Source organism: Orcinus orca, chromosome 15 (genome assembly GCF_937001465.1).
Source record: "Orcinus orca chromosome 15, mOrcOrc1.1, whole genome shotgun sequence".
Lineage (NCBI taxonomy): Eukaryota > Metazoa > Chordata > Mammalia > Artiodactyla > Delphinidae > Orcinus > Orcinus orca.
Window position 1 is genome coordinate 64,123,596 of NC_064573.1, and position 27,976 is coordinate 64,151,571.

General features: G+C 55.5%; 2 protein-coding genes across 11 annotated transcripts; both read left to right on the forward strand.

Annotated features, from left to right (window-relative positions):
* Positions 1 to 1,550: 1,550 nt before the first annotated feature.
* SLC2A11 (solute carrier family 2 member 11) lies at positions 1,551 to 26,959 on the forward strand. 10 transcript variants are annotated; one of them, XR_007471869.1, is made up of 12 exons: positions 1,556 to 1,880; positions 4,489 to 4,587; positions 6,847 to 7,007; positions 10,085 to 10,209; positions 11,861 to 11,990; positions 12,506 to 12,654; positions 15,513 to 15,700; positions 15,811 to 15,921; positions 16,190 to 16,291; positions 16,425 to 16,500; positions 18,264 to 18,413; positions 21,687 to 21,820. XR_007471869.1 is itself a non-coding variant. In XM_049698479.1 (12 exons), exons 1-12 carry the CDS (start codon positions 1,716 to 1,718, stop codon positions 18,267 to 18,269), a joined length of 1,440 nt encoding a protein of 479 aa, XP_049554436.1. In that variant the 5' UTR covers positions 1,557 to 1,715; the 3' UTR covers positions 18,270 to 20,075. The 10 variants fall into 10 exon arrangements, 8 of the variants coding, with proteins under 8 accessions (XP_049554437.1, XP_049554439.1, XP_049554436.1 ...); XR_007471868.1 differs by lacking the exon at positions 21,687 to 21,820 and adding an exon at positions 18,942 to 20,075; XM_049698479.1 differs by lacking the exon at positions 21,687 to 21,820 and adding an exon at positions 16,720 to 16,847 and having other exon boundaries at positions 1,557 to 1,880; positions 18,264 to 20,075.
* MIF (macrophage migration inhibitory factor) lies at positions 26,904 to 27,652 on the forward strand. The gene is made up of 3 exons (XM_049698505.1): positions 26,904 to 27,041; positions 27,215 to 27,387; positions 27,470 to 27,652. The coding sequence occupies exons 1-3, from the start codon at positions 26,934 to 26,936 to the stop codon at positions 27,534 to 27,536; spliced, it is 348 nt and encodes a 115-aa protein (XP_049554462.1). The 5' UTR covers positions 26,904 to 26,933; the 3' UTR covers positions 27,537 to 27,652.
* The last annotated feature ends 324 nt before the right edge of the window (positions 27,653 to 27,976 follow it).

The window sequence follows — 27,976 nt, forward strand, 5'->3', positions numbered from 1 at the left end:
TGTAGCACTCTTCATTTCAGAAAGAAGGTCACCAGCCGATAACTTCAGGGACGCCAGACCTGGTTGCTGAGCCGCCTGAAGCCAGCTTTGGCCATGAATTTGCAGAAGAAAAGAAATGCAAGACCTTCACTACTTTTGATCCTTATCATATACCCGGGACTGCGAGCCCCACATATAAAATCTTCTCCGATTCCCCGAGGAGGGGGACACAGTTCTTGAGGCACTAGCCTACTGTCTTCCCCTCTTGCCTGGCAAAAGGAATAAAGCTACTCTGTTCTATTTCCTCCAAACTCTGTCTCCTTATTTCTATTCGGCATCAGTGGACAGGGAGCCAAGATTTGGTAACACCCCCACCTCTGCCTTCTCACCGGGGAAACCAAGACTGGGTGGGAATCCGAGACTGGGTGGGAATCCACGCGGGAAGCTCCCCGGAGGAGGAGTCGGCACGCGTGGGGGTTGTCTTTCCATGCTCCCCTGACTCAGGCGTGGTTTGACAGCCCCATCCCGTAGGGTCTGCGCTGGACTTGGAGATCTGAAAGCCCAGCCCCGACTTCCAGCAGGGCTGCAGGGGTGCTGCGGACACAGACTCCACCTTGTGGAGTCTCAGGGACGTTGAGAGGATTAGCCATCAGCACTGGGCAGCCACAAACACTCACAACCTTGACTGTCACACACTCAAGGTTAAACTCCTGATTAATGTTTGCCAGAGAGAAACCTCAAGCTCCCTTGCTTAAGGATAATAATTAGTGGCTGGGGAGCCCACGCATTGGGGGCTGACTCCAGCGAGGTGTCCATGGAGGGGGGGGCGGCAGGGAGGGAGCGAAGAGGGTATTATCACAGCAGTGGATCATCTCAATTGATGCAGAGATGCAGAAAGGCATGCACTTAGCAACTGCTAATATTTTATTTATTGTATTGATATTTTTCCTTAAAAAATGCATGATGTTTTTTAGAAACTTTTACAAGTTCAGGGCGGCAAAAATAAAACAGTATCCCTTCTGGTGTATGTCCTATCACAGTCTTTGCTCAGATGACTTCCTAGGGTCACTTTCAGGTCTATGTTTCTATGACCAAAAATAGCATCTTTGGCCACTGGTTTCGATTTGGCCTTAATCCAACTCCTGGATTCATGAAGGACCTGAGAAGCCCTGAGAAATAAAAGATTAATCCTGCCCAGTGGACCCGGTGGTTCCTTATCTCACAAGGTCCACTGGGCCGGACTAATCTTGTCGCATAGGCCGGGCTGGCCTCTCACGGAATGGATCCCCGGGCTGCAACCCGAGACTGGGTCTCCCACCCGCCTTCCAAGTCACTGGCTCTGCCAGGACGGACGGATGAGAGCTCTCCAGACTTGTGGGTCTGCCTTTTGGCCCTCCTAATCCTGTCCCTCCCCTGGGGGGAAAGGGCGGGGACACCTGTACTGGAGGAGAGTGGGGATGCCTGTGCGGAATCAAGGGCTCGGCCCTTATAGTGCCTGGGGACAGGGGCCTCCCGCAGGCGGACAGGGGCGCCTGATTGGGGTGAGAGGAGGCCGGGCAGAGGGGCCGGAAGGGGCGGCGGCGGAGGTCCAAAGGGGAGCGCAGCAGTGACGGGCTGAGAGTCACTCCGGAGGCGGCAGCGGGGGAGGAGACGAGGGGACTAGGGGCCAGGGCCGGGATTTCGTGCGAGTCTGGAGCGCGCTGATCAGAGCCGCCGGCCACGACAGGCGAAGGCGGATGCAGGGGCTGGCCGTGGTGACTTCGGACCTGAGCCCCCTTCCGGTCTGCGGAGATGGGCCACAGGCTCGGTCGAGTAAGGAGTCAGTGGCTTTTCACCTTCAGAGCTGCAGAAAGGGAGGGATGGAGGATGAACACGAGCCGCCGTTACAGCCTCGGACTCAGGTGACCCGCTCGCGGGACCCCAGCCCCCCACGCCCTTTACGCCCTGTGCGCCTGCGCACATGTCTTGGCCGCGCGCTCTGGCTAAGGTAAGCTTTGAGCGAGTCTTCGCAAATGCCCACTACGCATGCGCCTCCCTCTTCCACGCCGATCCGCTTTTCGCAAACGTCTGAATTCCGAGACCTGCCGGCCCAGGCTTATCGGATGAGGGATTGCGGACTGGCGTGCACTTGGGAAGGCTCAACGAACGCGTCCAGCGTACAGAAGTATCTGAGTGTGCACAGTGGAGCTAGGTGCTCGGCCCAGACGAACAAGAGCAGGTGTTCACGCGCAGTGTTGGGCTGGGGCGCAGTGTGCGCACTGCGCACGGGACCTGCGCACCGGCCGCGTCCCAGGCTAGCATCCCTCTGGTCCTCGTATGGGCCGGACACGCCCCCAGCAGCAGCAGCCCCTGGGCACTGCAGTCCTGGCCGCCTCATCCCGTCCTGGGCCTGTTTCCCAGCTTCACTTCTCTCCCCAACCTTCATCTCCTCCACGCTGGTTCTAAACTCCGTCCTCCCGTCCTGCTGCACCGAGGGGGCGGGGCAGCGGGAAGAGCAAGCCTATAACGCTCACCACCCCGCCTCAGGGTTTACCCCGCCAACCGGCGCTGATCTGCATGGCGCTTCCCCTCACCTCCTTCAAGTCTTTGTGCGGAGGCCCCCTTCTCATGGCGTATTCCCTGACCACCTTTCCCAGACACGCCCCTCTCCCCTTCGCCTGCTTTCTGTCTACGTCGCACAGCTGACTTACTATGTATTTTCCTTGTTTATTTGTTACTGCCTGTCTTCCCCCGCTGGAATAGTCACGGATTTCGTCTCTTTTGTTCGCTACTATATCCCCAGCACCTAGAACAGTAGATTTATTGCCCACAGTAGGGAGGCAAGAAATCTTTATTCACTGACTTAATAATCACCACCATAGCTAATGTCTGAATGCTTTCCATGACCAGTCAGAGGACTAGGCAATCTCCATGCACGATCTCATGGAATGAAGTCTTGGAGACCTGCCGGCACCCCTGTCACATGGGCTCAGTTCTCATCAGGCGGTGCGTGACTTGCTGCTTCCTGCAGATCTGCTCTCTTAGTGGAACTCTCACCTCCGGGCAGCCCAGCAGGGTGCTTCCAGTGACTCCAGTGAGACTGAGACGGGACTCCTGGGTTCTCACCTGGCTTCCCCCTATGGCTTCAGGCTTGGGAGGAAGTTACTTAGACCTTGTAGGAACTTGCGGGCAGCCAGGGTGCCTGTCATAGACCTGCCTGCAGACCTGTGGCAAGATCTCTGGCAGGAACCTGCCCTCAGAGCCTCTACCTCCCCACCCCCAGGCCATGTTCTCACAATACGGTGAAAGCAGGTCTGTCGTTCCCCACCCCACACCCCGCCGCACTGTGTGTGCCTCCCAGCTCAGTTCCTGGCTGGGACAGGCACTTGGTATTTGACAGATGAATGAGTAAGTAGTCTTCAGGTTCCGGAGATTCTTCAGGAAGCCCTTAGCCAAACATCCTTCTGACTTGAAACTTGTATTTAAGAATTAAAAAAGTAATAAATATGACACAGTGCTTTATATTTGAGGGACAATTTGCCCGAGCAAGAAAGGTAGTATAGAGTTACTAGGAAAAGATCAACAATTTGATTTTTGTATAGTTAACCACTTTGTGAATGTCTCGGAAAATATCTGAGGGAAGCAGTTCACTGCTCTTTGGGAGAGTGGAGAACTGTTAGCGTACACTGGATTTTCAAAAAATTTAACGAGCAGGTTATTTTGTAATTAAAAATTGTAAGAGAAAAATTATAAACAAGACTGAATCCCCCGAAGAAGATACCAATCTAATGATGGGGCATCAGGGCGCTGAGCTGGGTGCCTTGGGGAGTTCTCCCTCCATCTCTAAGGGTGCTGCATGAGGATGAAAAGCTGCCCTTTGTTGTACCAGGTGTGTGTAGTGCACATGCGCATTGGCTGTCCCCCAGCCTGAAGGTAGCCATTATCGTCACCAGGGCCAGCGAGGAAGCCCCTTAGAGAAGATGAGGGAGGAAGGGCAGAGCTGGCACTGCGACCCAGGCTGCTCTCTGCTGCTCCATGTGCCCCCCCAGGCCCCCACGCATGTAGGTCCGTGTGGCCCCTCCTCTTAGCCTCCTGGCAGAACAGGCTGGGAGGGAAGAGAGGGAGGCCCAGCCACTCTATTGAGAGAGTTTCACTGGGGCACGTCAATGTAGCTCGGGGACTCCTGTCCTGCCAGAGGCAGAGCTTCACGCCTGTGGGGCCCCAGCTCAAGGCATTGTCCCCTGAGCCACAGCAGGCATGCCCAGGGGCAGCCCGGCAAGGAGGGCTGGGAATGGCTGTCCATCTCAGGAAAATGCTGTCAGGGGTGAAGGGGCAGTGAGATCCTGGACTCAGAGCAGAAGGCTAGGGGTGCCTCTGCTACCTGCCAGCCATATTAACTAGGCAACTCGTCTCTGCCTCAGCGTCTTCATCTGCAAAGTGGAGCCATCATTGCCTGGTTCAGATAGATTGCAGTGCTGGGATTGGTGGAGGCTGTAGTCAGGCACTCTGTGTCCTCTCCTCTCTCCTCAGTTCCAGGGCAGGGTCCTGCTGCTGACCATCTGTGCGGCTGGCATTGGTGGGACTTTTCAATTTGGCTACAACCTCTCCATCATCAATGCCCCGACTTCGGTATGTACCCTCCATGCGCACCGTCACCATCCCAGTGGGTGCTGGGCCAGGGCCAGCCGCTGCCTGCAGCGGATTTTCAGGCCAGCAGCCACTTGGTGACGCTTTCTCCCACACGTCCACCTCCACTGCGATGCTCCACAGGCCCTGCGATTTCAAACCCAGCTCTGCATCCTCCCCTGAAACTGGCAAGTTCTCCTGAGTCCCTGATATCAGTAGATGACTCCACCATCCACCCAGTGACTGGGGTCCGCCCTGACTCTTCCCTCCCTCTTGGACACCAAGTCCTTCCTAACTGCCTCTGGCTTCCAGCCATTTCTCCTCGGGTCTCTTCCACAATCCCAGTTCAGACCCCGTCTCTCCTGCCTGTATCACTGGCCTCCCTGCCTTTGACCTCCCCCTTCTAGATCCTCGCAAATTTGATCAAACCACTCCCCTGCCCAGAAACATTCTGTGGCTCCCCAGTGCCTACAGGAATAAGGACAGACTCATCCATCTGAAGTCCAAGGCCTCCTGGGATCAGAACCTGTTCACCTGTCTTCCACCTTCATTCCCCCAACTCCGCTATCAAAGCAGGTTAAACGCAGTTCCCCAAATGCACCCAGCCCTTCCTTGAAGACTCCTTCTGATGGGAAGCCCTCTCTGCCCCACCTGCAAGAAGCCCTTCAAGAGCCACCCAAATGCCATCACCTCCCTGAAGCCGTCCTTTAGCAGCCCCCACAGCTGGAGTCACCCTCCCTCCCCAGCCCTTGGTCTCAGCCTCCTGCTGGTCTCCTCTCAGTGTCCAAGTCATCTTTGAGTCCCCAGCACCTGACTCTGTCCTGGTCTGTGCCGACGTTCAGTAAATGCCTGTGGAAAGGATGAATCTCTCGGCCCCATTGATAGAAGCCACCTCTATCCCACCTAAGTGAGAAGGGCAAGTGTCCTGTCACATAGCTGTGAAGGAGGTGGGGCTGCAGGAAACAGGTCCCAGGATGGAACTGGGGCTCTCCTATCCCTGCAGGGCATCATCCTCCACCCAGTGCAAGAGAGCAGCTGTCACCAGACTCACTTCCTGTCCTGGACTGGGAACCCCCAAACAGAAGTCCTCCCTGTTAGTTCCAGCAGAAAGGCTGGGGAAGAGTTTGATTGGCTGGTTTGGATCACATGCCCTCTGATTGGCTGGTTTGGATCATATGCCCACTAGACCAATCATGTGGTCAGGAGGGTGGAGCACTTTGATTGGCCAGGCCTGGGTCAGGTGACCAACTGTGTAGGGGGGTGTAATTGTCAAGGGGAAAGAATTTCCCTCAAAGCGTGTTGGTGCTTAGAAGTTGGGGACGGGAGTACATTCTGGGCAGAAACAACTATAGCTGCCCAGTCCCTTAAAAGAGGATGCAATGAAGGGTTTAGAAAGGGGGGTCTGAGCTCCATTCGCTTTTTTATTTGTTTATTCAAAAAGCATGCGAGTGTCCACTTCAGTGCAAACCTGCACGCTGGAGAGGGATCTGCCCACAGCAGGACACTCTCAGGCCTTGCTTCCCATGGGCCATCACTGGCTCCTGCAAATGAGACTTCCTTGGCTTCTGAGGCTTCCCCTACCCCCTTGAATGGTCACCCTTGAGGATTTCAAGCCAAGGTCAGGGGAGGCTGGCCCTGGTCCCAGCTCCCCCAGACAGGTCCTTCCCCCAGAGGGACCTGGCAGGCACCAGGCTAACAGCCATTACCCTGAGCTGGCCTGCTCACCTACACCCCCTGGTCATCCTCACGTCCTCCCTCACGTCCTGTTGGGAGGACTAAGACCAGCCAGATGCTGACATTCATCTCTGACCAAGAGGAGGGTATCTGGGTCTTTTGGTCAGGCGTTGCAGCGATCCTGAGGTGCCCCCAGTGACGGAGCCCTGGGGACAAACACCCCTCCTGCCTCCTCTGTTGCTCTGCTGATGCTCACTGATGGCCAAGTCCATCAGAAAGCTGGTCATCAAGGGAGCCTGCTGATGTGGCCCATGCAGGTGGCTTCCCAGGCCAAAAGTGGGGGAGGGGTGCTGATAGTGGACTCAGAGGGGCACATAGAGACTGGCCAGCTCTGAGCTCCAGGAGACACTGTGTTTGAAAGAGACGGCACAGTGCCCTGCAGTTGGGTGAGTTCGGTCCTGCCCCGAAGGGACTAGGATTGCTGGGGAGACTTGCCTGCTCTGCAGAGGCAGGGCCTGTGGGGAGAAGGCCTGTTGTGGGGAGGGAGCCCCCGCCCCCAGGGGGGCTGACTGGCATCTCTGTCCACAGTACATTCAAGAATTCACCAATAAGACGTGGCGGATGCGAACTGACCGGCCGCTGCCCGACCATCTGGTCCTGCTTGTGTGGTCCCTCATCGTGTCTCTGTACCCCATGGGGGGCCTTCTGGGAGCACTGCTTGCTGGCCCCTTGGCCATCACACTGGGGAGGTAAGTGCTTCCCGTGGACCCCCAAATGCCCTTCAATGAGGGGCACCCCGGGTGTGGGCAGGATGCCCGGCAGGCCCAGGCCTGAGTCAACTCCTCACCAGCCTCCCGCTCTGCCTGCAGTTTCACCGGGTGACTCACGTTTCCCAGCAGATGTGGCAGAGGGAAGAGTCCCATGCCGGGAGGGAGGGAGGACCCATGGCTGCCAATACAACACATGTTGTCTGACTGTGAACAGGTGTTTTCTCCCCAGTGCCCCCCTTTGTATCCAACTGATGCAGATCTTGGGTCGCAAACAAGAGAGACAGACTCTGACAGACTGAATGGAAAACTGTGATAACGCAAAGGATACTGGGGCAGCTCATAGGACAAAAGGAAGTGGTCAAAAGCCAGGCCTGGGGAGGGCAGGATGCAAGACCACCCTAGCCTGGGCTTTCCTCCTGGGAGATGCCTTCAGCGCATCAGCTCCAGCCTTGTTCCACCTCCAGCATCTTCACTCACTCTCAGAATCAAGGGAGACGGGTTGTTCCTGGCCCACCTTGGGTCACACGCCTACACCCGTGAGACAGCAGGAGAGAAGCAAGGCCGGGCGGGAAAACAAGCGGCTCTCATGGTCCCCCCCTTGGCTGGCCACCCAGCACGTGTCGGCACCTTTCACCCATATATTCAGCTCCCCATGTGCCCCTCCTCACGTTAGTTGGTTCAGTCCTTCCTGAGACCACCCAGGGCACTGCCTCGTCACAGCAACCAGGGACGACACAACGGAGGTGTCCTCCCTGAGTGCAGAGTTTCCACGTGACGACCAATCTGCCAGCCCTGCCGTTAACGTGTTGATATTCTGCACACTACACACTTAATGGTAAACTTAACTGTCCTCAAGACACCTCATGGGAAGAAGAAAGAAGAAAGTGTAGGGGAAACTAGTCAAAGAAAAGGAAACTAGTGGATGAATTTAGTTTAAAGCGTATGATCCAGAACCTGGAAACATAGGTAGAGGGTCTGCTCCTGGGTTTTGGAGCTGGTCACTCCAAAACCTGCCTCGGGAACGTCCATCCTCAGGTTTTCTGCTCCTGTCTTGGGTCAGCACTTCCACCGGCCTGAGGCTGTTTGCCCATCGGCGTGACCCCAATCTTCATGCTTGAGTGAGCAGGGCAGTCCTGATGGTGTGGGTCCTTCGGCAGGCTCTTACCCTCTGAGGTCATCTACTTCTGAATGACGGGGTTCCTAACGCGATACTGAGTTCCGTGGGCACCCACCCTTCCGCTTCCACTGATGTAACCTCCTTTGTTGGAAGCAAAATTGCACAGATAACATGTTTGTGTATTTAGCAGAAGTATCAACGGCAAGTAACAGAAAACCAGGACTCAGCTGGCTAAAACAATAGCCAAACACCCCATTCTGGTGTTTATTCTCCACTAGGGCCTAGTGACCAGCCAGGAGTTATTTCTGATTAAGGGGGTAGTAATTCACTGAAGTAGTGGCTTTACTCCAGAATCCTAGGTCTTGCACTGTGATTCTCCTTGGGGGCACTTTGAGCACCACAATCTCCCAGGTCTAGAGGGTCGAGGGGCGGAGCCTCTGGCAGCTGGTTTGGACCCACTAGGGCATACTCCACTCACAGCTTCCAGATTTGCAAATATCCAGTGTAGGTGTCAGATCACGACACTCACTGTGGGACAGGCTGCCGCCAAAGTAGAAAGAAGCCATCTGAGATTTGTCCATCCTTCTTAGAGGAAGGGCAGCAAGCCAACCCGCACTTTGGAGGAAATGTGCCCTCGGACGTCAGGAACTCCACTGGTGTGGTGGCTCCCACTCTGTCATGCTTGTACGTTACCAAGACGTCGGGTGCACTTGCCGCTTCCTCTTCCCCAGGTCCTTTCAGCATAAAGTCATCAAAGCAGCGGGCCAGCAAGATGCCTGAGGCGGGCAGCTCCCCATGGAGCAGGTGTGGCCCAGAGCTGGAGAGCTGCCATGTCCCTAAGGAGGTCGGTGAAGGTGCAGTACTCTCCCTGCCGGGTGGAAGTAAAGTGTTTCTGCTGTCGTCTGTGTATTGAAATGCAGCAAAATGCATTCGCCGGATGAATAGCTACAATGGATGTACTGTGTTTTTTTGTTTATTTGTTTTTGGCTGCACTGCACGGCATTGGCATGCAGAACTTCCCCAACCAGGGACTGAACCCGTGCCCCCTGCATTGGAAGCGTGGAGTCTTAACCACTGGACCACCAGGAAAGTCTTGGAAGTACTGTATTAATTTATATCAGTGAGGAAGCCGTATGTGGCTTATAAGTCACAACTGGAGTTACCACAGGATCAGGTTATAATCCACGGTCATTCTCCATTCTCTAGGCCAGGGGATCTGAGCTTTGGCCCATCTTTCACCCCTGTGCTGTTGGTTTGGAGCAGGCCAGCGGCTTCCTGTGGCTCATTTCCTTGTCAGTACATGCGCCATATGACCTCCTGTGGCCTCTCTTGGGTGACCTGCATGACGGCGCCTCTGAGCGCGGTGTCAGGAGCCCAGAGCTGACGCCTCATCGTGTGGCGCTGCTGACATGCCCAGTGCCCCTTCCTGTTTTGCCGTCTGTCCTGTTGAACCAGCCTGGCAGAGACCACCCAGCCATCCTGAAGGCTCTGAACAGTGACTCTGCAATGCACTTGGCTCCCCAGGTGTCCCCTCCCTCACTCCGGAAGCCCCTGTTCTTCCTCCCTAGGGTTTCCTTGAGTCTGAGAAATCAGATGTTAGGCCCTTCGCTTTACAGAGGAGTTTGAGGAGAGCAATGCTCAATCTGTAGGGATAAAGCCATACGAGTTCTGTCACTTCAAGCCGTGGCAGAGGCAGAAAGGAGAGTAATTTGGGGCATATTGGAGGAGGGGAGTGGGAGTAGGCCCCTGGGGGCATCCCACAAGTGACCCCAGCTACAGTGGCCAGCGTCATTTCTGTTCGTGTAGCTTACACTCCTGACTCAGTCCCCTCATGCACACACAGGTCTGATCAGGGCTGGCTGCAGCTTCAGAGAAGGGTCCCCAGGGGTGGTCCTCAGGACTGAACCCACCTCTCTCGCCTGTGTTTGGCTTCCCCAAGGAAGAAGTCCCTGCTGGTGAATAACATCTTCGTGGTGGCTGCGGCGACCCTGTTTGGCTTCAGCCGCAGAGCAGGCTCCTTTGAGATGATCATGCTGGGACGGCTGCTCGTGGGCGTCAGCGCAGGTACAGTGTGTGTGTGTGTGGATCCCCTCCTGCCTCTGTTCCTATACTTTCCTGTATCCTCTTTATTCCCTTCATTCATTGATTTGTTTTCCTTTCATGCCCACCATTATTATTTTTTTTTTTTGCAGAATGATTAGATAGAATTTATCTTAAAAAGGTCATATAACCAGGTACTTAAAGTGGATCTAGAAAAACGGAAAAGTTGTAAGGGATGGGAGGGCAAACATCCCCAAACTTAAACCAACAGAAGTCCTCTAAGCTGGGAGCTTCCTGGCAGTCAAGATGAAAGGGCATCTAGGACGGGCTCTCTGATCTTCCCTACAGAAGCAGAGTAGCCTTTTAGGGACCCCTCAGGCTCTGGGGCTTGTCATGGGAGGGAGCAGAATTTTGAGCGTGTCCACCTGGGCTTTTAGGGGTGCCCATCAACAATCCCCCTTGACTCCTACTGTTTATACAGCCAGGTGCTGATGTCTTTATTAGTTAGTTATCTATTCCTGTGAAACGAAGTACTCCACAATTTAGTGGCTTAACACCAGCAACATTTATTAACTCATGGTTTCTCTGGGTTAGGAACCAGGAGTGTCTTAGCTGGGTGGTCCTGGCTTGGGGCCTCTCAGGAGGCTGTGATCAAGCTGTCAGGCAGGGCTGCAGTCACCTGAGGTTTGGCTGGGGCTGGAGGACCTGCTTCTGAGATGGCGCCCTCGTGTGCTGTTTGCAGGAGGCCCGGGCTCCTCAGCTTATGGGTCTCCCTGTAGGGCTGCTTGAGTGTTCTCACAGCATGGCGGCTGGTTTCCTCCAGAGGAAGTGATGGGAGAGAGGAAGCCCACATGTGTGCGCAAGGACACAGTCCCAGTGCATTTTATGGCCTAATCTCAGAAGTCATACACCATCAGTTTTGCCACAGTCTACTTAGAAGTGAGTCACTCAGAACAGCCCGCATTTCAGGGAAGAGGGACCAGGTCAAACTTTGTGCCCTGAGTACCTGGCGCAGAAGGAATCCCTCCCTAATTGTCTGTAGGAAGAGTGGGTGTACCTCCATGGGAGAGCTTCTGGCAATCAGTGTACCCCCCTTCCTCCCAGCTCCCCCCATCCAGTGCTCAGAGAGGGGCAGGACCTTGTTGAGGGCTGTTTCCTGATCCCATGTCAGGGAGGGGGTGGAGCAGCATTCCCTGACGTGTTCCCAGGTGGATGGTGCCCCAGTACTGCGGCCTCCTAGCTTCTGCCGGCTGTCACCCTCTGGGGTGGGCAGTGGGGGCGCCATCCAGTTCCATTTTCCCACTGGCTGCCTGGGTGCGAGGTGCGTCCCCAGGGAAGCCAAGATGGGGGAGAACATGCGGTGGTAGTTGACGTGAGAGGTGAGAGCCGGGGCCGCTGGTGGGCATCTGCTCCCTCTGAGCCCCTCACACTCCTCCCGGTGATAGGGCTTCTCTCTCAGAAGTCCTGGGAGTTGACCGGAGTCCTGCCGGCCCTATATCAGGTGGGGAGGAACCCCTCAGAGCGCTTGGGCTGAGGGAGCGGCACTCAGTGCCTGTAGATGATGGGCTGGTGGCGCCAAGGCCGCGGCGGGGGCGGGCGGGGGTGGCGGGGAGAGGCGGGCCCAAGCGTTGCGGGAGTCCAGCCTGTGGCTGACGGCTGCTGTGCTCACGTCCAGGTGTGAGCATGAACATCCAGCCCATGTACCTGGGGGAGAGCGCACCCAAGGAGCTCCGAGGGGCTGTGGCCATGACCTCAGCCATCTTCGCCGCCCTGGGGGTCGTGATGGGTCAGGTGGTTGGACTCAGGTAAGTGCCGCCCCCCCACCCCACGTGCACTGAGAGGTTGGAGGGATGCCAGGGAAAGGCCTTCTTCACCTAAATTTCTCCCCTACCCCCCAAGTGGATTAAGGCGTTGCTTCCTTGTATGAAGGCGTTGAAACCCTGTCCATGTGCATCTGGCCAGTGTGGTGTCAGTCAGACACACTTGGTGTGAGTCACCCTCTTCTCGCCTCTCCGGATCAGGGAGCAAAGAGGAGAGGGTGCAGGTTTGGGCTTTTAAAGGGAGCGTGTCCTGTTTATCCCAGAAAAGGGAGGTGAGGGCAGAGCCCTGTGCCCTGGGAAGAGCCCTGGGGAGAGGAGTTGCCAGGGATGAGGTGGGGCTATGACCCTGTCCTATCGTGGGTCCCTACCTGGGTGTCCAGACCCAGAGCTGGTTGGGAAGAGGCACAGGGTAATGCAGACCCTCTGCCCTCAGGGGGGCCGGTAGGGGACAGAGCTCTGACAAGGAGGCACCTGGCCCAGCCTCTCCTCTGTCTCCCCAGGGAGCTCCTGGGTGGCCCGCAGGCCTGGCCCCTGCTGCTGGCCAGCTGCCTGGTGCCTGGGGTGCTCCAGCTGGCCTCCCTGCCCCTGCTCCCCGAGAGCCCACGCTACCTCCTCATTGACTGTGGAGACTCCGAGGCCTGTCTGGCAGGTGAGTCCCTGACCTCGGGCCCCCAGACCACCCTTGACCATGGGGCACATCTGGCCAGAGCACGTGGGTCCTTATTTCCTGGGTCGCATTTATTCAGGAAAAGCTATCCCTCTCTTTGTGCCTCAATTTCATGATCCATCCATCCCTTCAGAGCTCTTTATCAAGGGGCTGTCCTAAGCGCCAAGGCAGTGGGATGGAACAGACCCAGCACCTGCCATCTGGGAACCCCCAGGGTGGTGCAGAGAAGGAGCGCCACCTGCCCCCTGCCTGACATGCAAGATGAAGAAACACTGAGTAAGACCTCAAGGGCCCAATGCCAGCTGGGCTGATGGTCTTCCCTGTTAGCTATGGCCACGATAATGATGCCAAAGGAACAATCCCCAAATCTCTGGCTTAAAGCACACAATCCTTTACGTTGGGCTGGCTCATGGTGTCGAGGTCAGCTGGGGCTGGCCAGTTGAGGCTGGTCTGGGCTGGAGCAGTTCAGCTCTGCTGCACACACTGCTCCTCGCACTCTTGGTACTGACAGACTAGCCCGGAAGGCAGATCCAACTGCACAAGCACTTTCCAAACCTTTGGTCCCTTCCTGCCCACTAACCTCCCATTAGCCAAGGAGAATCACGTCACTGAACCCAAAGTCCAGAGATGGGAAAATCCATGGCATCTCCACTCATGTGGCAAGGGGCGAAGACCAGGGCCCACTAATGTATTCTTCCCAGCTTGCCGTGGTGGCCACAGTTATTATTCATGTCCCTGCCCTGAGCAGGAACATGCTCAGTGCTATCCGGAAACACCCCCCACCCCCGCCAAGTCTCACCCAATCATGGCATCAGGCTTGAAGTCCAGGGTCTTAAGATCATGTCAAGTCTATATATGCCTTTTCTTGAGCCAAAGACCCAGGAGGTAAACAGAAGTCTTCCGCCTCGCGTGCACTCAGCAGACACTGGTGAAAAAATGTTTTTCAAAAAAGAGGCGGCAAGGAGGCAGAAAGCAGTTGCCGATCCACAGCAATGCTGAGTGCCCCTGGGGAAACGCTGCCAGCCTCCCCTGCCCTGGGATGGAGAGTGCTCCTGCGTGAAGCCCTGGCTCTGCCCCCAGGGAGGGGCTCCCCAGGCCACTGAGAATCTGGGTGTCATGGTGGCACTTTGGAGTCATTTAACTGTAATATGACCCCACAAGACAATTCAGTGTTAAACAGCGATTATGTTATTCAGTGGAGTCCAGGCTGTGACAAATAGAATCGTAGACTGTCAGGACTAGAAAGGGCCTTAGGGATCATTTTCTTCAGCACCCTCGTGGTACAGATTAGAAATGCCTAAAGGAAGACAGGGTCTTAGTCAAGACTCTTCAGCTGTTCGGGGTAGATTTAAGATCAGACTTTGAGCCTCCTGACATTATCGCCTTCCTTTTCTATCACCTTCCTTGACACCTGAAGAGGGCCCTGGAAAATGTACCTATAGAAAACTGGGGCACAGAAGTCTTTACATTTCAAACCATCTTGGTGTCTTTTCATCCAGGCCGGCAGAGCTTCTGTCAATACAACTTTCCCCAAAAATGATGTGAACTTTCTGTGCATTTGATTTATGTGCCAGAAAGCCACACCCACAATTCTTGTCGAGACATGCTTCTCTCTTGCAACCTAATTACTGGAATCTAGGGCATGTCGAGCTGCGGAGGACCAATACCCTTAAGCCTCTGTAATGCCCGTTTTTCCAGCCCGGAGGGTCCATGAGGCACTGCAGGAAGCCATACCCTTGATTTGATCTTTACCCTCAGCCCAGGGCTCGCTGGCCTTGCTCTGGATCTAGTCTTTGCTCTCAGGCTGTGATTTAACTTAGGACTCTGCTAGATGGAGAGGCTAGAGATGAAAAACAGATTTCTTTTTCTTTTTTATTTAACTAACCTAGCAAGCTCTGAAATAAGTTAAATTGGATTAAATTGTGTTCCCTCTGAAGGTCTTTTTGAGCTCATTTTCCTTACAATCAGCTCAGAATACTCAGGTAAAGGCAGCTAGCTCATGCTGTCGACGCTTGGAGGTCTCTTTGCCCAAGTCCAGAAGTTCATTAGACCTGTTTTGTTTCTTGCACGTTACACGGGCTTTCATTCTTCCAGCCTCCTCACCGTCCTCTGCCTGGTTAGGAACCAACACTGCATGTCATAGGTCCTAGTTATGGCGTCACCTACTCCCATACCAAGGGTGTTTTTAGTCCGTTTTTTTTCTTGCTGCCTAACAGTCGCACCTCCGCGGGAGACCAAGGAAATGATTACTTAGCCCAAGCTTCTGAGTTCTCGGGTTGGCTGATGAAGGTTAGGTCTGGCTGGAGGCTCTGTCACTGGTGTAGGTCAGCTGGGCATTGGCTGATCTAGGACGGTCCCAGCTGGGCCATCTCTGCTTTTTCCTGGGACCAGTGGGCCAGCCCCACCGCAAGTTTTTATGATGATGACAGAAGACCAAACAGAAACCAGCAGGTCTCTTGAGGCTGTATTGGAACACGCGGCACGCCCTCCTACAGTCTAATTCTACGGGCCGGAGCGAGTCGCAGGGCCGAACCCAGCACCAAGGGGCGGGTGTATACATGCCTCTTTAGTGGGAGCAGCTACCAAATCCCATGGCCCAGGGAGGGGTGAACTGAGACTGCAGTGGAGATCGGCCACAGTTGTGTCCTGTGTGATGCCCCCGCACAACCCCGAGTTTCTAAAGCCCTTTCTGCTCCGTGGTGCTGTGAACTGATCATCCCCATCAGACCAAGGGGACCCTGGGAAGGCGAAAGGAGGTGGGCGTGGGCAGCTCACTGTGGGGGTCACAGAGGGCCTGGGGGAGGGGAGCTCAGCGTCCTCTGCCCTGCCCCCTCCCCCAGCGCTGCAGCGGCTGCGGGGCCCCGCGGACCTGGCCGAGGAGCTGGCCGAGTTGGAGCGGGAGCGCGCCGCCTGCGAGGGCCGGCGCGCGCGGCGCCCGTGGCAGCTGTTCCGGGACCGCGCGCTGCGGAGGCAGGTGACGAGCCTGGTGGTGCTGGGCGGGGCCATGGAGCTGTGCGGGAACGACACGGTGAGCAGTCCAGGCCAGGCCGGGGTTGGGGGGAGAGGGGAGGGGGAAGGGCCGGCGGGGAGGGCCGGTGCGCCTCGGCCTCTCGCCCCTCCCCCCCTCCCCCGCGGCAGGTGTACGCGTACGCGTCGGCAGTGTTCAGCCAGGCGCGGATTCCCCCGGAGAAGGTCCAGTACGCCGCCATCGGGACCGGGGGCTGCGAGCTGCTGGCGACGCTGCTCAGCGTGAGTCTGCCTCCGGGATGACACCTCATCCCCCAGCCCTGCGGCGGACCCTTGGGGGTGCTGGCCCTCCGGGAACCGCAGGCCTCAGCGCTAAGCCACTTCCACTTCAGGTCGCTATGTTAAAATACGGCGAGTTAGCAAGCACTTATCGAGCATCTAGTTTGCCGGGCTTCCTCATGAGGCCCCTCCCCACTGCTGGCCCGCAAACCGAGGGGACCGCGACCGTGGCCCACACCAGTGAATCAGTGAGGGCTCCTTTCCTTTGCAGTGTGTGGTGATCGAGAGGGTGGGCCGACGGATGCTGCTGATGGTGGGGTACGGCCTGATGACCTGCTGGGGGAGCGTCTTCACAGCGGCCCTGTGCCTGCAGGTAGCTGGGCGTAGATGAGGGCGGGGCGTCGGCCCTGTGCCTGCAGGCAGCAGGGCGTGGATGAGGGCCGGGGGCGGCTGGGCCCCGCCTGACCTCCCCTCACCACCACCTCACCCCCGCCCCTCTGCCGCAGAGCTCCCTCCCCTGGATGCCCCACCTGGCCATGTCCTGCGTCTTTGCCTTCATCCTCAGCTTTGGCATTGGCCCTGGTGAGTGGGAAGAGCTCCTGTCTTTGGGCCTGGCTGAAGGAGCACGGATGTCTGGGTGAAGGATGCTTGGGTGTGCCCTCCCCCCACTGTACAGGCTTCTGGGAGGGAATGGCTGGAGGAGCGCTGGAAGGGCCCCACTTTCTTGTCTGGGGCAAGGTGGGGGGAAGGCCGGCCAGGGAGCCCTGGCTGGCAGCCTCCTGTCCCCACTCCTCCTTCCAGCCGGAGTGACCGGGATCCTGGCCACAGAGCTGTTTGACCAGATGGCCCGGCCTGCTGCCTACATGGTCTGCGGGATGCTCATGTGGACCATGCTCTTCCTAGTCGGGCTGGGGTTCCCCTTCATCGTGGTAGGCCTGCCCGCCCCTCCCTGCCGGGGGCCCTGCCGTAGGTTTTGTCCATGTCAGCATGAGAACCCCAGGGGAGGCTCCATCCAGGAGGTGTGAGACTGAAGGGGATGGGGCTTATCTGAGCCAAGAGGGTCGAGTCCCTCATCAGGACCTGTGGTGGGGCCTTCCATGTGGGGGCTGAATGGGCCACACCAGAGCTTGGGTCTCTTAACCCACAGGAGGGCTTGTCCCACTTCCTCTATGTTCCTTTCCTCTGTGTCTGTGTCTGTGGGGCCGTCTACACTGGCTTCTTCCTCCCTGAGACCAGAGGGAAGAGCTTCATGGACATCTCAGAGGAATTGCACAGACTCAACTTCCCCGGGGTGGAGCCAGGGCCCCGCATGGACAGGCCGGAGGTCATCCGGTCCACAGAACTCTAGCTCAGCAGGTTTGGCTGGGGCCCAGCCGGCTGCTGCTCTTCCCTCGGGCCCTCTCCATTCACCAGCCCTGCATCCCCTTGTTTAATGGGTGTTTGTTGAGCACCTACTGTGTGCAGGCCTGGTGTTTAGCCATCAGTGGTGAGCCGGACAGATGGGGTCTGGGACCTCTCGGTGCTCCCTGTCTGGAGGCAGTTAACAGGAAACCAATGAAAACACAATTACAAACTTGGGTGGACTTTCCTGGCAGTCCAGTGGTTAAGACTTCGCCTTCCAATTCAGGGGGTGCGTGTTTGATCCCTGCATGGGGAGCTAAGATCCCACATGCCTCGCAACCAAAAAATCAAAACATGAAACAGAATAAATATTGTAACAAATTTTTAAATTTTTATTTATTTATTTATTTTTGGCTTTATTTATTTATTTATTTATTTATTTTTGGGTCTTCATTGTGGCGAGCAGGCTAGCGGTTCTAGCTGCGGTGAGCGGGGGCTACTCTTCATTGTGGTGCGTGGGCTTCTCATTGCGGTGGCTTCTCCTTGCAGAGCACAGGCTGTAGGCGCGCGGGCTTCAGTAGTTGTGGCACGTGGGCTCAGCAGTTGTGGCTCACAGGCTCTAGAGCGCAGGCTCAGTTGTGGCGCATGGGCTCAGCTGCTCCGCGGCATGTGGGATCCTCCTGGACCAGGGCTCAAACCCGTGTCCCCTGCATTGGCAGGCAGATTCTTAACCACTGCACCACCAGGAAAGCCCTATTGTAACAAATTCAATAAAGACTTTAAAAAAGGTCTACATCAAAAAAATCTTAAAACAAAACAAAACAAACTTGGGGAAATGAAGTGGAAGAAAATACAGCTTCTGAAGGGTGTGTATACCAAGGGGTGTTTGAGAGGGGAGTGGTCAGGGAAGGATTTTCTGAGGAATTGATTGCTAAAAATCAATTTTATTGAGGTATAATTTACATACAATAAAATGTATCCATATTAAGTTTACGTTTGATAAGTTTTGACAGGTGTACATATCCATGAACCACCACCACCATCAAGGTAGACCGGTCACATCATCTCCAAAGTTCCATTGTGCCCCTTTGCAATCAATACCCTGCCCGACCCCAGGCCCTAGGCAACCGCGGACCTGCCTTCTGTCACTACAGGTCAGAGTTCTTTTTCAGAATTTGATATAATTTCATACCATATGTATGCATTCGTGTCTGGCTTTGCTCCAGATAAAGTTTTTGAGGTTCATGCGTGTTGTTGCATGTATTAGCATATATCCCTTTGTATGGCTGAATAGTATTCCACTGTATGGATATACCATCATCTGTTAACCCATTTCCTTGCAGGTGGACATTTGGCTGTTTCTAATTGGTTGTTGTTTTTTTAAAAAATACATTTATTTATTTTATTTATTTATTTTTGGCTGCATTGGGCCTTCGTTGCTGTGCACAGGCTTTCTCTAGTTTCAGCAAGTGGGGGCTACTTTTTGCCATGGTGCGCCGACTTCTCATTGCGGCAGCTTCTCCTGTTGTGGAGCACGGGCTCTAGGCAGGCGGGCTTCAGTAGTTGTGGTATGCGGGCTCTAGAGCGCAGGCTCAGTAGTTGTAGCACACGGGCTTAGCTGTTCCGCGGCATGTGGGATCTTTCCAGTCCAGGGCTCGAACCCATGTGTTCTGCATTGGCAGGCAGATTCTTAACCACTGAGCCACCAGGGAAGCCCTGTTTCTAATTGTTAGCCATGATGAATAAAACTGTTATGAACATCCCTGCACAAGTTGTGTAGATGTATGCTTTCATTTCTTTGGGGTAAATGAATTGCTGAGTTTAATAATGAATGTATCACTTTGTTATAAAGCAGAAACTAACACACCGTTGTAAAGCAATTATACTCCAATAAAGATGTTAAAAAAAAATAATGAATGTATGTTTAACCGTAGCGGAAACTGTTTTCCAAAGTGCATATACTGTTTTACATTCCCGCTAGCAATTGATGAGACTTCTGGATGTTCCAAATCCTCGTCAGCATTTGGCAATGTCACTCTTCTTAATCTAGCCATTCCACTGAGGGTGTAGTGGCGTCTTGTGGTTTTATTGAGGTATTTCCCTGATGGCTAATAATGCTGAGCATCTCTTCGTGTGCTAATATGACCATTCACGTATCTTCTTTTGTGAAGACTCTGTTCAAGTCTTTTGCCCACTATTTTGAAAAGATATTTTTTAGAGTAGTTTTAATTTCACAGCAAAATTGAGAGAAAAGTACAGAGATTTCCCATATGCCCCCTCTCCCACACACACACAGCCTCCTATTATCAACATCCCCCACCAGAGGGGGACGTTTGTTACAATCCACGACCCTACATTGACACGTCATTATCACACCCACAGTCCACGGTTTACATTAGGGTGCACTCCTGTAGTTTTACATGCTATGGGTTTGGACAAACGTATGATGACATTAGGCACCATGATAGTATCATGCAGAGTATTTTCCCTGCCCTAAAAATCCTCTCTGTTCTACATGGTCATCCCTTTCCTGCCCCTGCCCAGCGCCTGGTGACCACTTATCTTTCTATGGTCTCTACAATTTTGTTTTCTCCGGAATGTCATGCAGTTGGAATCATAGAGCATGTAGCCTTTTCAGATTGGCTTCTTTCACTGAGTAATATGCATTTAAGGTTCCTCCATGTCTTTCCATTGCTTAATAGTTCTTTTTGCACTGAGTAAAATTCCATTGTCTGAATGTCCCAAAGTTTATTCACCTACTGAAGGACATTTTGGTTGCTTTTGCCAATTGTGAATAAAGCTGCTATATACATCCATGTGCAGGTTTTTGTGTGGACATACATTTTCACCTCCTTTGGGTAAATACAAGAAGCATGATTGCTGGATCGTAGGGTAAGAGTATGTTTAGTTTTGTAAGAACCTGCCAAACTCTCTTCCAAAGTGGCTATACCATTTTAATTCCCATCAGCACTGAATGAGAGTTCCTGTTGCTCCACATCCTCACAACATTTGGTGTTGTCAGTGATTTTGGCCATTCTAATAAGTGTGTGGTGGTATTTTGTTGTAATTTGCACTTCCCAGATGACAAACATGGAACATCTTTTTGTATGCTAATTTGCCATCTGTATATATCTTCCTTGGTGAGTGTCTGTTAAAAGTGTTTTGGGACTTCCCTGGTGGTGCAGTGGTTAAGAATCCACCTGCCAATGCAGGGGACACGGGTTCGAGCCCTGGTCCGGGAAGATCCCACATGCCGTGGAGCAACTAAGCCCGTGTGCCACAACTACTGAGCCTGAGCTCTAGAATCTGCAAGCCACTGAGCCCGCGTGCCACAACTACTGCAGCCTGTGTGCCTAGAGCCTGTGCTCGGCAGCAAAGAGAAGCCACCTCAATGAGAAGCCCGCACACTGCAACAAAGAGTAGCCCTCGCTTGCCGCAAATAGAGAAAGCCCGTGCACAGCAACGAAGACCCAACGCAGCCAATAAATAAATTAATTAATTAAAAAAAAAACTGTTTGGCTGTTTTTAAAAATCAAGTTGTTTGTTTTCTTATTGTTGAGTTTTAAGGGTTCTTTATATATTTTGGATAACAGTCTTTGATCAGATGCATCTTTTGCAGATATTTTCTCCCAGTCTGTGGTTTGCCTTTTCATTTTCTTGACAGTGCCTTCCACAGAGCAGACGTTTTTATTATTTATTTATAAAATGTATATATATATTTTAATAAATTTATTTATTTAATTTATTTTTGGTTGCATGGGGTCTTCGTTGCTGCATGCAGGCTTCCTCTAGTTGTGGCGAGAGGGGGCTACTCTTTGTTGCGGTGCACAGGCTTCTCATTGAGATGGCTTCTTTTGTTGTGGAGCACGGGCTCTAGGCACGCGGGCTTCAGTAGTTGTGGCTCGCGGGCTCTAGAGTGCAGGCTCAGTAGTTGTGGCACACGGGCTGAGTTGCCCCATGGCATCTGGGGTCCTCCTGGACCAGGGCTCGAACCCGTGTCCCCTGCATTGGCAGGTGGATTCTTAACCACTGCGCCACCAGGGAAGTCCCTGTATATATATTTTAAAGTCTTTCCTTTTTAAATTAATTTATTTTATTTTATTTATTTTTGGCTGCATGGGGTCTTCGTTGCTGTGTGCGGGTTTTCTCTAGTTGCTGTGAGCGGGGGCTACTCTTCGTTGCGGTGCACTGGCCTCTCATTGCCGTGGCTTCTCTTGCTGCGGAGCGCAGGCTCAGTAGTTGTGGTGCACGGACTTAGTTGCCCCGTGGCATGTGGGATCCTCCTGGACCAGGGCTCAAACCCATGTCCCCTGCATTGGCAGGCAGATTCTTAACCACTGCACCACCAGAGAAGCCCATTTTTAAAGTCTTTATTGAATTTGTTACAATATTGCTTCTGTTTTATGTTTTGGTTTCTTGGCCTGGAGGCATGTGCGATCTTAGTTCCTGGACCAGAGATGGAACCCGCACCCCCTGCATTGTAAGGCGAAGTCTCAACCGCTGGACCACCAGGGAAGTCCCCAGATGTTTTTAATTTTAAAGAAGTTCAGCTTATGAATTCTTTCATGGATTGTGTTGTATCTAAAAACTGATCACCACATCCACAGTCATCTAGTGTCCACCATTTTTTTTTTAAGCTGCACTGCGTGGCTTGCAGGATCTCAGTTTCCTGACCAGGGATTGAACCCAGGCCCAGTGAAAGTGCCGAGTCCCAATCACTGGAGCACCAGGGAATTCCCTTATTCATTTACTTTTAATGGATGTCCAGTGGTGCTGGCACTGTTTGTTGAAAAGACCATCTTTTCCCCATTGGACTACCTTGGCACTTAGGTCAAAAAAACAATTGATCATTGTTGTATCATAAAGAATTTGTCTGGCTTTCAGTAGGAAGCAGTAACCGCCAAATCAGCAGAAGCGGCAAGCAGTAGGTTCTCTGGGGAGCGAGAACTCTCTGAGTCGGGGTCAGGAGAGGTCTCATGGAGAAGTCACCTGGAGCTGGCTTCCTGAGGACAGGCCCAGCTGGGGTTCCTTTGGAGGCAGGAGTGTTGAAGGATGGGACTGAAGGCCTGTGGGTCCGGTAAACGCAGAGCTTTCTGGAAGGCAGGTGTCAGCACTCTGGGAGCCCTCTGTGTGTTCTCCCAGCTTCTCTCTGGCACCTGCCCCATCTCCACCTCTGCTGACCTGCCTCCCCAGCTGCCCCCCCACCCTCGGCACCAGTGGCCACCCTGGCCGCTACTGGCCCCTGGTGAAGATTAGTGAGAAAGGATCCATCCCTCGAAATCCCGTGGTGCACAGGCTGTGAGCAGGGCAGGTGTCAGGCTGTGTCCCAGGTCTGGGACTGCACTGGTCACACTTAGGTGCCCTGGTCCCCAGCACGGACCATAAAGATGCCCCCAGCTGGGCCTAGCCCTTGGGCCATGTCCCACTTGCTGTCCACCCAGCCAAATTGGCTCTGAGAGTGTGGGGTGGGCGTTGGAAGTCCTTGTTGCCCAGGGAACCCCTCAGCAGGGCAAGGAAACAGGGACAGGGCCCCGCAGACAGGAGAGGCCGTGCCAGGAGAGGTGGGGGAGACGCAGCTTGGCCTCAGGTTTGATGGGATGGGGGAGGGGCGGGGGTGGGGAAGGACCTGGCCACCAGGGAGGGAAAGCACAGTCGCCCACACTGCCCAGTGCCACCATTAGGGTCAGGCCTGTTAGTCCGTTTTCTGCTCCAGGACACTTGATGACAAAGCAATGAGATCGGGTAGCTTTTACTGAGCACATACTGAATGCAGGCACTTTGCGCTTGTCCTTAATCTCGTTAAATCTTCACACAAATCTATGGAAAAAGAATTCCCCCATTTTGAAATTTTGCAGCTGAGACTCAGAGAGTTTAAGAGGCTCAGCCCAGATCACCCTCTCTGAACCATGTCTCATCCTGTGGGGGAGAGCTGGCCATGACCGCGAGCGCCCCAACAAGCCTGGGCCCTGCTTTTGCAGGGTGGTGCTCTCCTGGCAGACACCCCTCTTAAAATCCTGTACCTTCAGCTACAGCTCGGGGTTGGGGGGGGCGGTCTCCAGCAGGGATGATGACCCCCCAGGTCTTCTTCCGCTGTGACTGGAGGGGGAGGGTGTTTCCTTTGCTTGTCTTTGCTGCAACTTTTACCACATTCAGCGAACAAGGGCACAGGGCCTGGTGCGTGGGGGACAGTCAGGGGCTCAAGGCTGGCTGGGTTCTTGCTGTGAGTGATGAACCGCGAGTGCCCGGGGGAGGGATGGCAAGGGGAATGAAGCTGGCGAAGGGGCTGTGGGAGCCGGTGGTCAGGTGGACCGTCCGTGGACGTGGACCGATGGCCAGGTCCGTGTCAGGGAGAGGCAGCAAGAGGACAGCAGTAGCCCTGCATCATGGAGTCAGCAGGCCCTCTCCCTCCCCATGCACCCCTTCCAGCGTGGGTGACTTGCGTCCTGCCCACAGAGATGTTCAACCGGGGTGGGGGGCACGGCTGCCAGCTTTAGGGCCCTGCCGGGTGCTCGTATGGGCCGTATTCCTCCTCATCCAGCTGGCGTTTCCCTACATCCTGAGGTTTCCTTCCCACCCCCTCTCTGCCCAGCAGCCCTCAACTGTGGGGTGTGGCCCTCAAGAAGTCCTCTGTACCAGCCAGGAGCTGCCCTGGGGCTGCAAACGTCAGAAACCCTGACCAGTGGTGCTTCAAGCAGAGAGGGGCTTACTTTTCTCCTGTAATGTAAAGGCAGCTGAAGGGGCTGGGCAGAGCCGCCAGAGCCCCAGGCTCCTCGGGTTGCCACTCCCCCTCCTTTGCCTGTGTTTTTCCAGCTCAGGGTTGCCTGGCAGCTGCTGCACGTCTGGCAGTCCTGTTCAGGTTCCAGGCGGGAGTGCAGTCCTGTCCAGGTTCCAGGAGGGGTTAGGAGGAAGGGCGTAGGGTAGAGCTTCCATCTGCAGGCAGCTGCTTCCCTGTGGACCCTGCACATCACATGGGCCGCAGCTACCTCCAGTGGCCATGCCTGGTTGCCAGTGGCTCTGGGGCAGTGAAGGTTCTAAGGAAACAGAACTGGGATGCTGTCAGTGAGGAGGGAGGGGGAGAGGATTTTGGGGGCCAAGGGCTCCTGGTGCGTGTGCGCTGTTGTTCAGCAGGTGATTGTAGAGCCCCTGGGGATGCCGGGGTGTTACTGTTCTATTGCTCCTAGAACAAATTACCACAAATCGAGCAGCTTAAAACAACACATGTTTATTATCTCAGTTTCTGTGGGTCACAATCTAGTACAAAGTGACTGGTCTTCTTCTTCAGGTCTCACGGCCGAAGTCAAGCCGTCTCCAGGTCAAATAGGGAGGAACCCACTTCTGAGCTCATTCAAGCTGCTGGCAGAATTCAGTTCCTTGCAGCTGAACGACTGAGGCCCCTTCATCTTCAAAGCCAGTAACGGCACATCTGAGTCCTTCTGCTTCGAGGCTCTCTGACCGCCCCTCCTGCTGCATCTCTTACTTGAGCTGGAGAAAATTCTCTGCTTTTAAGGGCTCATGTGATTACGTTGGCCCCACCCAGATAATCCATGACAACCTCCCTACTGTGAAGTCTGTAGCCCTAATTACATCTACAAAGTGCCTTTTGCCAAGTAAGGTAACATATTCACAGGTTCCAGGGAATCGGGTGTGGTCGTCTTTGGAGGCCCTCCGCCTGCTACCTAGTAATGGGTCAGAAGGTAGGCCACAGCAATGTCCCCCACCTCATGCAGCCCAGAAAGGAAGCAGTAACTCGCAAACAGATATGGTGACGGCCTTGAAGTAGAGGACCTGACGGAGCCAGGAGCTCTGGGGCTTTCCTGACGAACTGAGCGACAGCGTTCCACGACCAACGCCCAAGCCAGGAGCCAGAAGCCAGGAGCACGGGCCCCGAACAGTGGCTCACCTACACGGTGTCGCAGGTTATTTGCTGGCAAGGCTTCAATGTGTCACCCACTTCCACTATCAGAGAACCGCCCACCAGGTGCTGGCTCCTGAATCTTCTGGCTGGAGTCACTTGGGTCAGTTCTGTTCACATTTCACTGGGCAAGGCAAGTCACATGGCCAGATCTGCTGCCAGTGGGTGGGGAGACAGACCCCTCCCCCAGGCAGGCCAGGCCAGGCCAAAGGTGGTGCCAGCTAACTTAGGCTAAGGCGGGGTGGGGGCCGGAGAAGTGAGGGTAAAGGGACAGTGGATGGAGGTACATTTCACTGGCAGGCGATCAGGGGTGGGAGAATAGTCATGCACCTGGATTTGGACACAGGTAGCAGGACATGCGGAGTTGGCTGCTGGGGATCGGAGGAGCACCCCAGGCTGGAGACAATGCATGGGGTGCCTCAGTGGTAACAGAGCCCTGGGCACAGGAAGTCTGCTGGGGTGTGGGAGTGGGGAGGGATATGACCTGGGGCCCACCTGGAGGGATCCACATTTAACAGAGTATTTGCACAGCTGGGCCATGTGACCTCCTGCCTGAGGCCGCCTGCTCCCACAGGCATGGTGGCCTTGCTCTATCACATGCCCAGTGTCCAGGCCAGTGTGTGCTGTGCCACCTTAACCAGACCACACTGCCAGAGACCAAGGACAGGACCTCCCTGGAGAGCTCTGAGACTTGGCCAAACCAGCATGAGCCAAACCCCCTCGAGTGCCTGCAGAGCTCTGCTCCCCAGCACAGCCCCCCCACCAGGGTCTCCTCAGAGCGGGAGTCGGGTGGCCCTCCTGCCCAGGAATGGCAGGGCCTGCAGGCTCATCCCTGGCCCTGTCCTCGTCCTGCCGTGTCATGGCTAACTTCATTCATTCAGCCAGTATTTAGTCCATGTCTCTTGTATGTTTGGCACCTACTAGGTGCCCCCTGAGCTGACCAACAGTGGAAGAGAGAGACTGCACCCAGGGCTCTGTGAGAGGGCATCCGCACAGGACCTGGCTAGGGTGGGGCTTCCCTGAGGAGCTCAAGTTTCCAGACCTGCAGAGGGGTTGTCCAGGGAACCGGATGGGGCTTTGGCGTGGGCTCTGAGACGGAGTTGCTGACTGCCTTTGGAACCCCTCCTACTCCCTGCCCCTCCCCTGGGCACCTCCCAGCATCCTTACCCACCGTGAAGAGCAGGGGTGCAGGGAAGGCCTCTGGATGGTGACTCGCTTGTGGCAGCCCCCTCCCACCTGCATCAATGACCACCCCTCCCCATCACACACACACACGCGCGCGCGCACGCGGAGACTGCGGACACACAAGGGCTCAGTGGAATGAGCTGGGACTCCATCTTCTTGTCCGGCTGTGATCTGCTGGAGGGCCAGGGGCCATCTGTCCCGCTAAAAGCCGCATCCCCGCTGCTCCCGGCACACAGACGTCGCTGTGACTAGATGAAAGGACAAACGAGGGACAGGCAGATTTCTGGCCGCCGCGTGGAGAACTTTGAGGAGGTGCTCAGGGCCAATGGCCGACTCTGCAGTGGCTCCGAGTTCCGCCGGGCGGGCTGGGCCTCCGCAGGCGGTGACGTCACCAGGCGCGAGCGCGCCGCGGCCTTGGGGGCGGGGCCTCCGCCGGCTGGGGCGTCACGGGAGGCTGGGCCGCAGCCGCACTGGGCGGGGCGCCGGGCGGCGGTCACGTAGCTCCGAGGTTTCCCGGCGGTGTTTGCGCGCGAGTCGGTTGGTTCCTGCATCCCTGTCTTCCCCGTCCTTCGCCATCATGCCGATGTTCCTGGTGAACACCAACGTGCCCCGCGCCTCTGTGCCGGACGGGCTCCTCTCCGAGCTCACCCAGCAGCTGGCGCAGGCCACTGGCAAGCCGGCGCAGGTCTGCGGGGAGGGCCTGGCCAAGCGGTCCCGGGCTGGGGCGGGGGAGGTGGCCCCGGGATGGGGCTTGGGCGGGGAAGGCGGCTCCGGGATGGGGCTCCGGGAGGGGAAGGGATGGGGGCGTCCGGGCCGGCGAGGCCAGGAGGCCCGCTGACCGCTGCCCCTCCCCCGCAGTACATCGCGGTGCACGTGGTGCCGGACCAACTCATGGCCTTCGGGGGCTCCAGCGAGCCGTGCGCACTCTGCAGCCTGCACAGCATCGGCAAGATCGGCGGCGCGCAGAACCGCTCCTACAGCAAGCTGCTGTGCGGCCTGCTGGCCGAACGCCTGCGCATCAGCCCGGACAGGTGTGTGGGCGTTGGGGGACAGGGGGCGCGCGGCCACGGCGGCCACCTCGCAGCCGGCTTAGACCCGCTTCCTCCCCCGCAGGATCTACATCAACTACTACGACATGAACGCGGCTAACGTGGGCTGGAACGGCTCCACCTTCGCCTGAGTGTCGCGCCCCGGGCTCCCCTGCCCGCGTCCCGCAACCTGCGCGCGGTTTTCTGCCCGCCCCGCCCCAGCAACCCCACCTACCGGGACGGAGAAATAAACGGTGTGGAGACTGGGGCTGCCTCGGGCTTCCTTGCCTTGCGGAGGAATCGGTGCAGGGCTGGGTCAGTGACTGGGGAACCGAGGTCGGGAGGGGTGCCCCCAGAATCTGCAGCCTAGCCTCTCCACGCCCCCAGCCCCCAGCAGAGGGCCCAGTTGTGGTTAGCATCCTGCCCAAGGCCGCAGACCCCGGAATCCTACGGGAATTCGTCGTCGATAGTCCCCCACCCCCCACCTCCCGCAGAGGCCGGACTATCTTTTGGGCTAGGGCTGGGGGGGAAGGGGGAGGGGTCAGAATCTGAGTGGGGGCGGGGGGGGGAAGAAGGCCTTCCCCACTCCATC

Bases quoted from the DNA above. Each gene is read 5' to 3' on its own strand.
- SLC2A11 (XM_049698476.1), top strand. From the start codon at position 1,716: ATGCAGGGGCTGGCCGTGGTGACTTCGGACCTGAGCCCCCTTCCGGTC. The intron at 11,991-12,505 runs GTAAGTGCCGCC...CTGTCTCCCCAG, and splicing joins GGTCAGGTGGTTGGACTCAG to GGAGCTCCTGGGTGGCCCGC. The intron at 15,701-15,810 runs GTGAGCAGTCCA...CCCCCGCGGCAG, and splicing joins AGCTGTGCGGGAACGACACG to GTGTACGCGTACGCGTCGGC.
- MIF (XM_049698505.1), top strand. From the start codon at position 26,934: ATGCCGATGTTCCTGGTGAACACCAACGTGCCCCGCGCCTCTGTGCCG. The intron at 27,042-27,214 runs GTCTGCGGGGAG...CCTCCCCCGCAG, and splicing joins CCACTGGCAAGCCGGCGCAG to TACATCGCGGTGCACGTGGT. The intron at 27,388-27,469 runs GTGTGTGGGCGT...CCTCCCCCGCAG, and splicing joins CTGCGCATCAGCCCGGACAG to GATCTACATCAACTACTACG.